Source organism: Oncorhynchus nerka, linkage group LG16, assembly GCF_034236695.1.
Source record: "Oncorhynchus nerka isolate Pitt River linkage group LG16, Oner_Uvic_2.0, whole genome shotgun sequence".
Lineage (NCBI taxonomy): Eukaryota > Metazoa > Chordata > Actinopteri > Salmoniformes > Salmonidae > Oncorhynchus > Oncorhynchus nerka.
Genome location: NC_088411.1, coordinates 9,879,155 through 9,893,442, shown reverse-complemented (window position 1 = coordinate 9,893,442; position 14,288 = coordinate 9,879,155). Strand labels below are relative to the sequence as shown.

The 14,288-nt window shown below is 39.7% G+C and overlaps 1 protein-coding gene across 1 annotated transcript in view; it reads right to left on the bottom strand.

Moving 5' to 3' along the window:
• The window catches only part of LOC115144000 (zinc transporter ZIP11-like), a 126,024-nt gene that overhangs the window by 70,581 nt on the left and 41,155 nt on the right, over window positions 1-14,288 (bottom strand). The window contains exon 2 of the mRNA XM_029684560.2: window positions 2,661-2,769. Coding sequence (XP_029540420.1) covers window positions 2,661-2,769 — 109 coding nt within the window. The remainder of the gene's footprint in view (window positions 1-2,660; window positions 2,770-14,288) is intronic.

Here is a 14,288-nt window from a genome sequence, read left to right as displayed (position 1 = left end):
TGTTGTGTTATGGCCTAAATTCAGAATGTATTCAATTGTTTTAGGTTATTGCCCTGCTGAAAAGTGAATTAATCTCCCAGTGTCTGGTGGAAAGCAGACTGAACCAGGTTTTCCTCTTAAGATTTTGCCTTTGCTTAGCTCCATTTCATTAATAATTTTTTTATCCTGAAAAACTTCCTGGTCCTTAATGATTACAAGCATACACATAACATGATGCAGCCACCACTATGCTTGAAAATATGGAGAGTGGCAGTCAGTAATGTGTTGAATTGGTCAAATGTAACACTTTTTATTCAGGACAAAAAGTGAATTGCTTTGCAACATTTCTTGCAGTATTACTTTAGTGCTTTGTTGTAAACAGCATATATGTTTTGGAATATTTTTTATTCTGTACAGGCTTCCTTCTTTTCACTCTGTCAATTAGGTTAGTATTGTGAAGTAACTACAATGTTATTGATCCATCCTCAGTTTTCTCCTATCACAGCCATTAAACTCTGTAACTGTCTTAAAGTCACCATTGGCCACATGGGGAAATCCCTGAGCAGTGTATCTTTGTAGTGACTGGGAGTATTGATACACCATCCCAAGTGTAACTAATAACTTCACCATGCTCAAAGGGATATTCAATGTCTGCTTTTTAATTTTTTTTACCCATCTACCAATAGGTGCCTTTCTTTGCGAGGCATTGGAAAACCTCTCTGGTCTTTGTGGTTGGATCAGTGTTTGAAATGTACTGCTCGACTGAGGGACCTTACAGATAATTGCATGTACACTAAAGAATCAGGTTAAACACTATTATTGCACACAGAGTAAGTCCGTGCAGCTTGTTAAGCACATTTGTACTCGTGAACTTATTTAGGCTTACCATAACAAAGGGGTTGAATAGTTATGACTCAAGACATTTCAGCTTGACATCTTTTATTCATTTGTACAAATTTCCCCAAAAACATAATTTCACTTTGACATTATGGGGTATTGTGTGTAGGCTCGTGACAAAAAAAAACTAAATGTAATCCATTTTAAATTCAGGCTGTAACAAAATAAAATGTGGAAAAAGTCAAGGGGTGTGAATACTTTCTGAAGGTTTATTGCCTGTAGTCTAAATTCAATCTTTCCACTAGTTTGGCTCAGTTAATTAACCAAGCTGGACTCCATGTGCATGGATCAAGTTCCTAATTACTGTGGGCTTCATTATTATTCCAACAATTAGCATCCAGAACATTGAATAAAACCAAAGCCGAAAGCGATGGGCACGCTAAAGGTATCCAATTTTCTATTCCGTTATCATATTGTCACGGTCTGAATGAACCTGTTTTCGATATCCGTTTAAACAAACTCACTATGAAATTGGAAATTGTCCATTAAAGCTAAGAGTGCAATAGAGCTCTGTGGCTCTGAGATGAGTAACCTTTCCCATGTCTTCGACGAGCGTATGCTTTTATGTTTCAAAAGAAAAGAAAAAATATAAAACTAGAAGGAAAACATGAAACACAAAAGAACACAGGTGAAACGATTGCGAGGAGAATGCCCGTTTTAAAGCAACCCAGGCCAGTATAGATATTGATTGGTAAGATGAGAGAGAGAGAGAGAGAGAGAGAGAGAGAGAGCGAGAGAGAGAGAGAGAGTGAGGAAGAAAGAAAGAGAGTGAGGAAGAAAGAAAGAGAGTGAGGAAGAAAGAAAGAAAGAAAGAAAGAAAGAAAGAAAGAAAGAAAGAAAGAAAGAAAGAAAGAAAGAAAGAAAGAAAGAAAGAAAGAAAGAAAGAAAGAGAGAGCTATAATATGGCATTTGAAATGTCTCAATGTCTCAAAAAAATGTATATCCTGAAATACCTTATTTAAATACACTACAGGTAAAAAGTTTTAGAACATCTACTCATTCATGGGTTTTTCTTCATTTTTATTATGTTCTACATTGTAGAATAATAGTGAAGACATCAAATCTATGAAATAACACATATGGAATCATGTGGTAACCAAATAAATGTTAAACAAATCAAAATATGTTTTATTTTTGAAATTCTTCAAATAGCCACCCTTTGCCTTGATGACAGCATTGCACACTCTTGTCATTCTCTCAACCAGCTTCATGAGGTAATTACATGGAGTGCATTTCAATTAACAGGTGTGCCTTGTTAAAAGTTAATTTATGGAATTTCTTCCCTTCTTAATGGGTTTGAAAGGTTTGCCCAGGTTGTAGCATCATATCCAAGAAGACTGAAGGCTGTAATCGCTGCCAAAGGTGCTTCAACAGAGTACTGAGTAAAGGACCTGAACACCAATGTAAATGTAATATTTCTGTTTTTAATTTTGAATACTATAGCAAAAAAATTCAAAAAAACTGTTTTTGATTTGTCATGATGGGGTTTTGCGTGTAGATTGATGAGGATTTGTTTTCCCCCATCCATTTTAGAATACGGCTATAACATAACAAAATGTGGAAAAAGTCAAGGGGTCTGAAAACCTTCCGAATATACTATATGTTTCCCATGCCAATCAAGCCATTTGAATTGGAGAGAGAGAGAGAATATCCAAAAGCAAGCCATCAGAGAAATGAGACTCATGGTGGGTGGTTTTGAATGTTTTTTGAGTTGAGTGGGGAAGTTGCTGATGATGATGTGGGTATCTGAAGGGAAGCTTGCCTGAGAATGGTCCTGCTCGAACCTATCCTGATGGTCATCTCGTCTGAGGCTGGGAACAGGGGGTCCTCCTCCTTGGCCAGTTTGGAGTCTGGGGGCAGGGCCAGGGCTATGAGGGGGTCCACCCCTACGCCCTAAAACACACAGGCAGGGAGACAAACGAACATACATGGATTAACAGGTTATAGAGAATGAGAATGCATTCTCTTTCGCCATAGACCTGGCCCTGAGGGTACAGTGGTACAGCAACAGTAGACGTACACAGTCAGTTAGAAATACGTTGGCATGCACAAATAATCAACTTGGCTCTGCTTCTATTTGTTCATATAAACTTAATTCTGGTCTTTTTATCAGAGGGTAATTACATCAAGTGCTGCTTGTCAACTTAAAATAACGTTACGTAACCTATGATCAATTCATTATGGAACAAAAACGAACCTTCAAAGAAAACATTTGGAGAAAAAAAATGATAATCTAATCTCACACTTATTCAAAGCCTGTTCACACCTCCTTGTTGAAGGCTCTGCTTTAAACGCAGGTACAGAAAGAGAGAAAGGCTTGATAAAAGCTTTTATTTGGTAGGTGTGTCATGTTCAAATAGGCTACGTCATAAGCATACGCGGCAAAGCTTCTCTTTCTAATGTTCCCCACCTAGTTTCTGGAAAAAAAAGCATGCCAACAAAGCAGATCAAAACCACTTATACATTTATTAATGCTCCCATTAACAAAGATCATTATCTTCGGATGCGCTGTTAAACTCCACACAAAAGTACCAATCAATAATCGTCAGCACATCCATAAAACTGTGGGATTCTACACTGGAAATAATCACAATCAGTAGTTGTTTTTTGCCTTGGTTATTATTTCCGCCGGGGTAAAATCAGGTGGCAAAGAGAATAACACTGTCCATTCATAACAAACAAACAAAACAGACATAAAAGTGCAGCAGTGGGCTTGAGGAGCCAAAATGAACCAGAAAGGTAGTGTGGGCTTGACCGTTTTTGAATAGGAAGTGTTGTAAGACCGCAAAACAATCAGGCCCATTTGAGGATTGAGGGAGAGAGCTTATTGCAGAGAAGCCACACAAAAAAAAGGCTCTCACTTCTTCACAATTTAAAACAAGCTTCACGCAACAAGGATTCAAAATCATTTGTGTCTTCATGTCTGTCTGCGCGTGCCACTCAGTGCGTGAGTGTGTGTGACTTAAATGTGTGAGTGTGCCTGCCAGCATGCGTGCGTGCATGCCTTTGGGGAACTGGAGATGGCAGACCTGACACAATGGTATCAACGGGAAGTTATTACTGTAACTGTTAAACACTGCAAACAAGGGCCTGATGGGAAAGCTCAGGGGCATTCTAGTGTCTGCAGCTGTAGCATGGGACCACAGCCAGATTACACTAATACTACACCCTGGCTGTTCCCAAATGGCACCCCGTTCCCTATATAGTGCACTACATTTGACCAGACCCCTATGGGGCCTTGTAGTGGACTATATAGTGAATAGGGTGCCATTTGGAATACATCGCTTGTTCCTCTCCAATGACAACAATGACATTAAATCCAGGGGGGTAGCCAGGGTCTGAGTTTTAGTGAGGTCTAAAATGTTATTTGGAGAACAGCAAAAACAAGGAAAAATGACCTCAGCCATTATCACATTGGTTACCTTCGCTTCATTCACCTCAGCTTATCTACAAACAGATAGCGGCTAATTGATAGTTGATAGGCATTAACTCATAATCGAGACGAAAAACTATAATTTTATACGTACATAGGGATCTATTAGCAGAAAAAGTATTCTATTAACAAAAGGTAAAGAAATAAGTTTGCTTTACATAACATTTTTGTTATTGTTGCCGTTTTACAGCTAATTCTACACATTTTGGCTTCCCGAGTGTTGCAGTGGTTTAATGCACTGCATCGTAGTACTAGAGATCCTGGTTAGAGTCCAGGCTCTGTCACAGCCGGCCGCAACTGGGAGACCCATGTGGCGGCACACAACTGGCCCAGCGTCGTCCGGGTTCGGAGAGGGTTTGGCCGGCAGTGATGTTCTTGTCCCATCGCACACTAGCGACTCCTGTGGCGGGCCGGGCGCAATGCACGCTGACACGGTCACCAGGTGTACGGTGTCTCCTCCAACACATTGGTGTGGCTGGGTTCCGGGTTAAGCGGGCATTGTGTCAAGAAGCAGTGCGGCTTGGCTGTGTTTGTGTTTTGGAAGACGCACGTTTCTCGACCTTCGCCTCTCGACTGTAACTACCAATTGGATACCACAAATTTGGGGAGAGTACAATTTTTTTTTACAAAAAATATGAATTTTTCTACACATTTTATCAAGGGGAGAATTGTTTGCAGTTATAAAAGCAAATGTTCTCCACAATTCTCCACATTTTTCCATGACTTATTATGAAATCTAAGTGAAAGTGGCAATGATTTCTTCAAGTTTAGATAGCTGGCTAGACTATCTAAATCATTTAAAAACTGACATGGGTTACTTGAGTGACTGTCATTAAATGACATACAGTGGCTTGTGAAAGTATTCACCCCCTTGGCATTTTTCCTATTTTGTTGCCTTACAACCTGGAATTAAAATAGATTTTTTTTGGGGGGGGGGTTGTATCTTTTGATTTAGACAACATGCCTACCACTTTGAAGATGCAAGATATGTTTTATTGTGAAACAAACAGAAAACTTGAGCGTGCATAACTATTCACCCCCCATAGTCACTACTTTGTAAAGCCACCACCATGCTTCACTGTTGGCATGGTGTTCTCAGGGTGAGGGGAGGTGTTGGGTTTGCACCAGACATAGCATTTTTCCTTGATGGCCAAAAAGCACAATTTTAGTCTCATCTGACCAGAGTACCTTCTTCCATATGTTTGATGAAGGCATATGGAGTCTCCCACATGTATTTTGTCAAACACCAAACGTGTTTGCTTATATTTTTCTTTAAACAAAGGCTTTTTTCAGGCCACTCTTCCGTAAAGCCCAGCTCTGTGGAGTGTACGGCTTAAAGTGGTCCAATGGACAGATACTCCAATCTCCTCTCTGGAGCTTTGCAGCTCCTTCATGGTTATCTTTGGTCTCTTTGTAGCCTCTTTGATTAATGCCCTCCTTGCTTGGTCAGTGAGTTTTGGTGGGCGGCCCTCTCTTGGCAGGTTTGTTGTGGTGCCATATTCTTTCCATGTTTAATAATGGATTTAATGGTCCTCCGAGGGATGTTCAAAGTTTCTGATATTTTTTTATAACCGAACCCTGATCTATACTTCTCCACAACTTTGTCCCTGACCTGTTTGGAGAGCTCCTTGGTCTTCTTAGTGCCACTTGCTTGGTGGTGCCTCTTGCTTAGTGTTGTTGCAGACTCTGGGGCCTTTCAGAACAGGTGTAAATATACTGAGATCATGTGACAGACCATGTAAAACTTAGATTGCACACAGGTGGACATTATTTAACTAATTATGTGGCTTCTGAAGGTAATTGATTGCACCAGATCTTATTTCAGGGCTTCATAGTAAAGGGAATGAATATAGGTCACAGGTCCAGGAATGCCTGAAGAATTGCAACATTTACCAAGAACTAAAGCTGCAAATAGCAATACTGGGTGATTTGAAAAGTTATAGTCAATCAATCAATAATATAATCATTATTTTAGCAAACAAAAATGGCATCTTTAACTTACAATCTGTAGAAGCTATGAGAATAGAAAGGTGCAGTACTTTTGTGAAGCATCACAGCATAGTTGAACAAATGCATGGCAAATAGAAAGAGATAGATGGGAGGGGTTGAAGGGGAATGAAGGGTGGGACTAATAACAAGATAACTAATGTAAAACATACAGGGTCTGTAAAATGTATATGGGTTCTGAAATGTTGTGAAATAGCACAGTTACAAATAGAAATCGAACTGGATGGACATTAGAAATAGAGGAAGGACTAAAAACATACTAAATATAACTATTGTAAAATAGATGGTGTATAATATGTATAAACTGAAGGTAGAAGCCTAAGTGTTATTGTTTATTAGTTTACTCCAATTGGGGGAGGGGTGGTAGGGTTTGCGGGGAATAATAAAGGTATATTCTAAAAAAAGTGTGTATATGTATGCATGTATGTATATACAGTTGAAGTCGGAAGTTTAGATACACCTTAGCCAAATACATCTAAACTAAATTTTTCACAATTCCTGACATTTAATCTTAGTAAAAATTCCCTGTCTTAGGTCAGTTAGGATCACCACTTTACTTTACAAATGTTAAATGTCAGAATAATAGTAGAGAGAATGATTTATTTCAGCTTTTATCTCTTTCATCACATTCCCAGTGGGTCAGAAGTTTAGTATTTTGTTTAACTTGGGTCAAACGTTTTGGGTAGCCTTCCACAAGCTTCCAACAATAAGTTGGGTGAATTTTGGCCCATTCCTCCTGACAGAGCTGGTGTAACTGAGTCAGGTTTGTAGGCTTCATTGCTCGCACACGCCTTTTCAGTTCTGTCCAAAAATGTTCCATAGGATTGAGGTCAGGGCTTTGTGATGGCCACTCCAATACCTTGACTTTGTTGTCCTTAAGCCATTTTGCCACAACTTTGGAAGTATGCTTGGGGTCATTGTACATTTGGAAGACCCATTTGCGACCAAGTTTTAACTTCCTGACTGATGTCTTAAGATGGTGCTTCAATATATCCACGTAATTTTCCTCCCACATAATTTCCCTCCGTCATGATGCCATCTATATTGTGAAGTGCACCAGTCACTCCTGCAGCAAAGCCCACCCACAACATGATGCTGCCACCCTAGTGCTTCACAGTCTTGGATGGTGTTCTTTGGCTTGCAAACCTCCCCATTTTTCCTCCAAACATAACAATGGTCATTATAGCTAAACAGTTCTATTTTTGTTTCATCAGACAAGAGGAAATTTCTCCAAAAAGTACAATATTTGTCCTCATGTGCAGTTGAGGTCTTGACTGATTTCTTTTGATTTTCCCATGATGTTTAAAGGCACAGTCAACTTAGTGTATGTAAACTTCTGACCCACTGGAAATGTGATACAGTGAATTATAAGTGAAATAATCTGTCTGTTAACAATTGTTGGAAAAACTACTTGTGTCATGCACAAAGTAGATGTCCTAACCGACTTGCCAAAACTATAGTTTGTTAACAAGACATTTGTGGAGTGGTTGAAAAACAAGTTTTAATGACTCCAACCTAAGTGTATGTAAACTTCTGACTTGAACTGTACGCAGAGACTGGAGAAACTCTCCGGTGAAGAGATCTTGTTATGGCAGAGAGATGAAAAATGATGAAGAGAGAGACTAAGGGAGGAAGGGATGGAGGGAGGGAGAGAAAGATGGAGGGGAAGGGGAGAGAGAGAGCCGGGCAGAGAGAAAAAAAGAGGAGACAGAGAGAGAAAGAGAGAGAGGTTGCTTCTTTTTTAGACCATTCTCAATAGCCAGCCACTGTTTGAATAATTCAGAACATTCCTCAGTGTGTCTCACAAAACAATGCACACTATGTTGGAGGGGTGTAATACTTTACAAAATGAAGTGCACCCAAGTACAAAACACGATGCTAGATTATATATGGTGCATTCGGACATTATTCAGACCCCTTGACTTTTTACACATTTTGTTACGTTACGGCCTTATTCTAAAATTGATTAAACGGTTGTTTTTTCTCATATATCAACACACAATACCCCATAATGACAAAGCAAAAACAGATGTCTAGAAGTTTCAGCAAATGTATAAAAAAAATAATAATAATGAAATATCACATTTAGAGTACATAAGTAGTCAGACCCAACTGGCGGCCCCCGGGCCAAATATGGCCTGCCAGCAAAAATTATTTGGCCCCCCAAAGCCACTCAAATTATAATAATAAAAATATAATTTTGTGATGCTGAAACGTAAATCTGCAACCGCAGCGCAATCAATGGGAGGTGAACAGTGCCTGGTGCTGAAAATATAGCTAACTTGTTATGCAAGTGTTGCACAGCAACAGATGGAGAAAACATACACCAGTCAAGTAATTCATTTCAACAATAATAGTCTATTTCTTCCGAGCATAGGCCTATTTAAAATAACTTAACTTGCTGAGGCTGGCAATATATATTGTTTTCTTAGCAAGGGAGGATAATTCTCCACCTGGGCGGACTGTGAGAGGTTCACATACAAACACAATGATATCCTTGGGAATGCTGTAGTCTTCAAATCTGGTGGAGAAGATGTCCGGTCCCTCTGCCTGCAGATCTTCAGTGTGCTGAAGTCCAGTAACCTTCCAGATGACAAGTCCAAATCGAACAACTAAAGTTTCCTAGTAAAAGCCTCAAGTTTTTCCACCATGTGCATGACTATTTTCCCTCTTTCTTGTAACTGCAGATTTAACCCTTTTATTTGACAGGATATTTTAGCCAAAAAAGCAGTGTGTGTAGCTTGCTGTTAAAGCTGTCTGTGGCGGTAAGGCCACTTTGAAAGTTCCATGATTAGATTCATAATGATATCTGAGATCGAATTCTTTGCAAACCTAATTTTCATTGCAAATAACACACACTGGCTTGGCATTGGGAAAATATGGTAAGGTGAACGTATATCTCTCTGTACATTCTTCCCTGAAACTTTGATTTTCATTATCCACCTTTGTTTTGATACTTGCTATCAAGCTAATTGTTCTGAATGAATGCTGACGTTACAAAAAGTAGTGGAGCCTACACAAGGCACAGACAAATCGACAAAAATAATAATTGAATAGAGACATGGTGATTTTATGAGCGTAATCAGATCAAAATGAATGTATTGTGTACTAATCAGATATGTTAAAATGTTGTTCAATTTGCACTGTGGCCAAATCTTTGTGCTAATATTGTATACTAATTATGTTCTGACCGGCCGACTATTAGCTCAGAACCTAGTTGACAAACCCTGCTTTTCTCAGTACTTTGTTGAAGCACCTTACATTACAGCCTTGAGTCTTCTTGGGTATGACCCTACAAGCTTGGCACACCTGTATTTGGGGAGTTTCTCCCATTCTTCTCTGCAGATCCTCTCAAGCTCTGTCAGGTTGGATGGGGAGAGTCACTAAACAGCTATTTTAGGTCAAGGATCTGTCTGTACTTTGCTCCATTCATCTTTCCTTCAATCCCGATGATGCTGTCACCACCATGCTTCACCGTAGGGATGGTACCAGGTTTCCTTCAGACTTGACGCTTGGCATTTAGGCCAAAGAGTTCCATCTTGGTTTTATCAAACCAGAGAATATTGTTTCTCATGGTCTGAGAGTCCTTTAGGTGCTATTTTGGCAAACTCCAAGTGGCTGTCATGGCCCTTTTACTGAGGAGTGGCTTCTGTCTGGCCACTCTACCATAAAGACTTGATTGGTGGAGGGGTGCAGAGATGATTGTCCTTCTGGAAGGTTCTCCCATCTCCACAGAGGAACTCTGGAGTTCTGTAAGAGTGACCATCACGTTCTTAGTTACCTCCCTGACCAAGGCCCTTCTCCCCCGATTGCTCAGTTTGGCTGGGCGACCAGCTCTAGGAAGAGTCTTGGTCGTTCCAAACTTCTTGCATTTAAGAATGAAGGAGGCCACTGTGTTCTTGGGGACATTCAATGCTGCAGCCCTTTTTTGGTACCCTTCCCCAGATCTGTGCCTCAACACGATCCTGCCTCAGAGCTCTACGGATAACTCCGTCGACCTCAATGCTCTGACATTTACTGTCAACTGTGGGACTTTATATAGACAGGTATGTGCATCAAGGATTTCATTTTTTATAAATGTGCAACATTTTCTAAAAAACCTGTTTTTGCTTTGTCATTATGGGGTGTTGTGTATCATGACGCAAGGCGACACCCTGATGCAGACACAGGAGGTAGATGGTTGGATTCTTACCATATTTATTAAAACAACAGGGTAAGGCAAGAGAAAAGTTGTGGACACTGGGGTGAATAAGTGCCACCCGGAGGGGGTGGAGACAATCACAGGAACAGGTGAAACAGATCAGGGTGTGACAGTGTGTGGATTGATGAGGAAAAATATGAATTTAATACATTTTAGAATAAGGCTGTAACGAAATAAAATGACGAAAAAGGGGTGTGAATACTTTCCGAATGCAATGTATGTAATATGACAAAAATGTACTCGATAGATGAGACGCTAGTGAATACACTCCTTATAATCATAAACATCACGCTAGTGAGAGCACAACGTAGACCAATTTACCAGCCATGTTGTCAACTGGGAATAAAACTAAAGATGTGTCCCTTGGGCCAGGTGTTTTTTTTTATTGTCCACTAAGGCCCCATCTATCTATTCAGTATGTCACCTTCCTTCATCCAGCAGTTGATTAATTGCTCTGGACCCAGATGAATTCCCCTCAGTCCCCAGACCCTGTTGTCGGGAAATTCTGTGTATGTGTTTGTATTTTTGTGTGCGTAAGTGCGTAAGTGCGTGCGTGCGTCCGTGAGTGTGAGCATTCATGAGTGCATAGGTGTGTAATTATACACTACCCTGTCAAAAGTTTTAGAACACATACTCAATCAAGGCTTTTTCTTCATTTTTACTATTTTCTTGTAGAATAATAGTGAAGACATTAAAACTATAAAATAACAGATATGGAATCATGTAGTATCCAAAAAAGTGTGAAACAAATCAAAATATATTTTACATTTGAGATTCTTCAAATAGCCACCCTTTGTCTTGATGACAGCTATGCACACTCTTGGTATTGTCTCAACCAGCTCCATGAGGTAGTCAGCTGGAATACATTTCAATAAAACAGGTGTGTCTTCTTAAAAGTTCATTTCTGGAATTTCTTTCCTGCTTAATGCGTTTGAGACAATCAGTTGTGTTGTGACAAGGTAGGGTGGTATAAAGAAGATATTTGCAAAGAAAAGCCATATCTCAGACTGGCCAATAAAAATAAAATAATAAGATGGGCAAAATAACAGACACTGGACAGAGATATGGCTTTTTCTTTGCAACTCTGCCTAGAAGGCCAGTATCCCGGAGTCGCCTCTTCACTGTTGACCTTGAGAACGGTGTTTTGCGGGTATAATTTAATGAAGCTACAAGTTGAGGACTTGTGACGTGTCTGTTTCTCAAACTAGACACTCTAATGTACCTCCCACTCCCATTTCTATTCTGGTTAGAGCCTGTTTGCACTGCTGTATGAAGGGAGTAGTTGTACCAGATCTTCAGTTTCTTGGCAATTTCTAGCATGGAATAGCCTTCATTTCTCAGAACAAGAATAGACTGACGAGTTTCAAAAGAAAGTAATTTGTTTCTGGTCATTTTGAGCCTGTAATTGAACCCACAAACGCTGATGCTCCAGATACTCAATGTGTCTAAAGAAGGCCAGTTTAATTGCTTCTTTAATCAGGACACAGTTTTCAGCTGTGCTAACATAATTGCAAAAGGGTTTTCTAATGATCAATTAGTCTTTTAAAATTATAAACTTGGATTAGCTAACACAACATGCCATTGGAAGACAGGAGTGATGGTTTCTGATAATGGGCCTCTGTACGCCTATGTAGATATTCCATAAAAATCTGCCGTTTCCAGCTATAATAGTCATTTACAACATTAATAATGTCTACACTGTATTTCTGATCAATTTGATGTTGTTTTAATGGACACATTTTTTTTGCTTTTCTTTCAAAAACAAGGACATTTGTAAGTGACCCCAAACTTTTGAACGGTAGTGTATCTACACACAGAGCTCATAGATTTCTGTGATTATGTATTCATATCCTGTAGGGGGGACATCTATCAGGGACAGACAAGCATGTTGAAAGGGCAGTCAGACTGGAGAAGGAAGAGAGAGACACAGCAACAACAAAAAATTGCTACAGAGACTCTGCCAACTAACACCTCACTGGACTAGTAAAGCTTGTAAGTCGCTCTGGATAAGAGCGTCTGCTAAATGACTTAAATGTAAATGTAAATGTAAAGCCTAGTTACTGCTGTGAACCAAATCAAATCAAATCAAATTTTATTTGTCACATACACATGGTTAGCAGATGTTAATGCGAGTGTAGCGAAATGCTTGTGCTTCTAGTTCCGACAATGCAGTGATAACCAACAAGTAATCTAACTAACAATTCCAAAACTACTGTCTTATACACAGTGTAAGGGGATAAGGAATATGTACATAAGGATATATGAATGAGTGATGGTACAGAGCAGCATACAGTAGATGGTATCGAGTACAGTATATACATATGAGATGAGTATGTAGACAAAGTAAACAAAGTGGCATAGTTAAAGTGGCTAGTGACATAAGAATGCAGTCAATGATCTAGAGTACAGTATATACGTATGCATATGAGATGAATAATGTAGGGTAAGTAACATTATATAAGGTAGCATTGTTTAAAGTGGCTAGTGATATATTTACATCATTTCCCATCAATTCCCATTATTAAACTGGCTGGAGTTGGGTCAGTGTCAATGACAGTGTGTTGGCAGCAGCCACTCAGTGTTAGTGGTGGCTGTTTAACAGTCTGATGGCCTTGAGATAGAAGGAGCAATGTGCACTCATTGTGTGTGCGTGCTTGTGTGTGTGCATCATATCTGAATGGAAAAGAGTCTTGCAGCAGCCCAGCGTCGCCCAGGTTAGGGTAGGGTTTGGCCGGTAGGGATGTTCTTGTCCCATCGTGTACTAGCGACTCCTGTGGCGGGCCGGGCGCAATGCACGCTGACAAGGTCGCAAGGTGTACGGTGTTTCCTCTGACACACTGGTGTGGCTGGCTTCCAGGTTAAGCGGGCATTGTGTCAAGGAGCAGTGTGGCTTGGCTGGGTTGTGTTTTCGGAGGACGCATGGCTCTCAACCTTCGCCTTTCCAGAGTCCGTATGGAAGTTGCATCGATGGGACAAGACTAACTACGAATTGGATACCATGAATTTGGGGAGAAAATGGGATAAAATAAAATGAAAAAATAAATAAATAAAAGGAAAAGAGTCTTGAACACATTCAAGTTTGTATAAACATAATATTTGTCTGAATTGATATTCTGAATGGGTCTGTATCATTTCAAAAGTACACCTGCCGCTGCCTTAACAGCTACAGCTCAGAGCTACGTCTAACAACAGCCATTTCAGTGGATGACATCACACTCCCCAGGATCTTTGAACGCACTAACAAATCCACCTGTTGAGACATCCAGTCCACAATAATTGCTTCCTACCCACCAAAGACATGCAATGTGCCCAGATGATTGTGGCTTTTCACCAGAGGTGGGACCAAGTCACTATTATTCTAGTGACAAGCAAGTATCAAGTCGAGTCCCATGTAGAATGTGTCGAGTGTCGAGTCAAGTCCAAGTCCTAGTCATGCATTCTGAGAGCAAGTCAAGTCACAAGTTTTTTAAAGTCTCAAGTCAAGTAAAATAAAAATCTATACAGGCAATGACTTGTTTGACTACAAATTTAAATAGACAATCTTAGTCTATTTATCGAGGTTACCAGAACGATGTTTTCATTATTTTGTCAACAACACATTTTGATTATGCAATAATTAATTTTAACAACAAATTCCAAATAAAAGCTTCATGAGTAAACAAGCAATTTCAAGAAATGTCGACATACCAAAAGACCAGTAGGCCTATGCTATAAATTGTTGCTTGATGCCCCATTGCTGGTGAGTTTGCAAAGTAAATGGTTAATATTCTT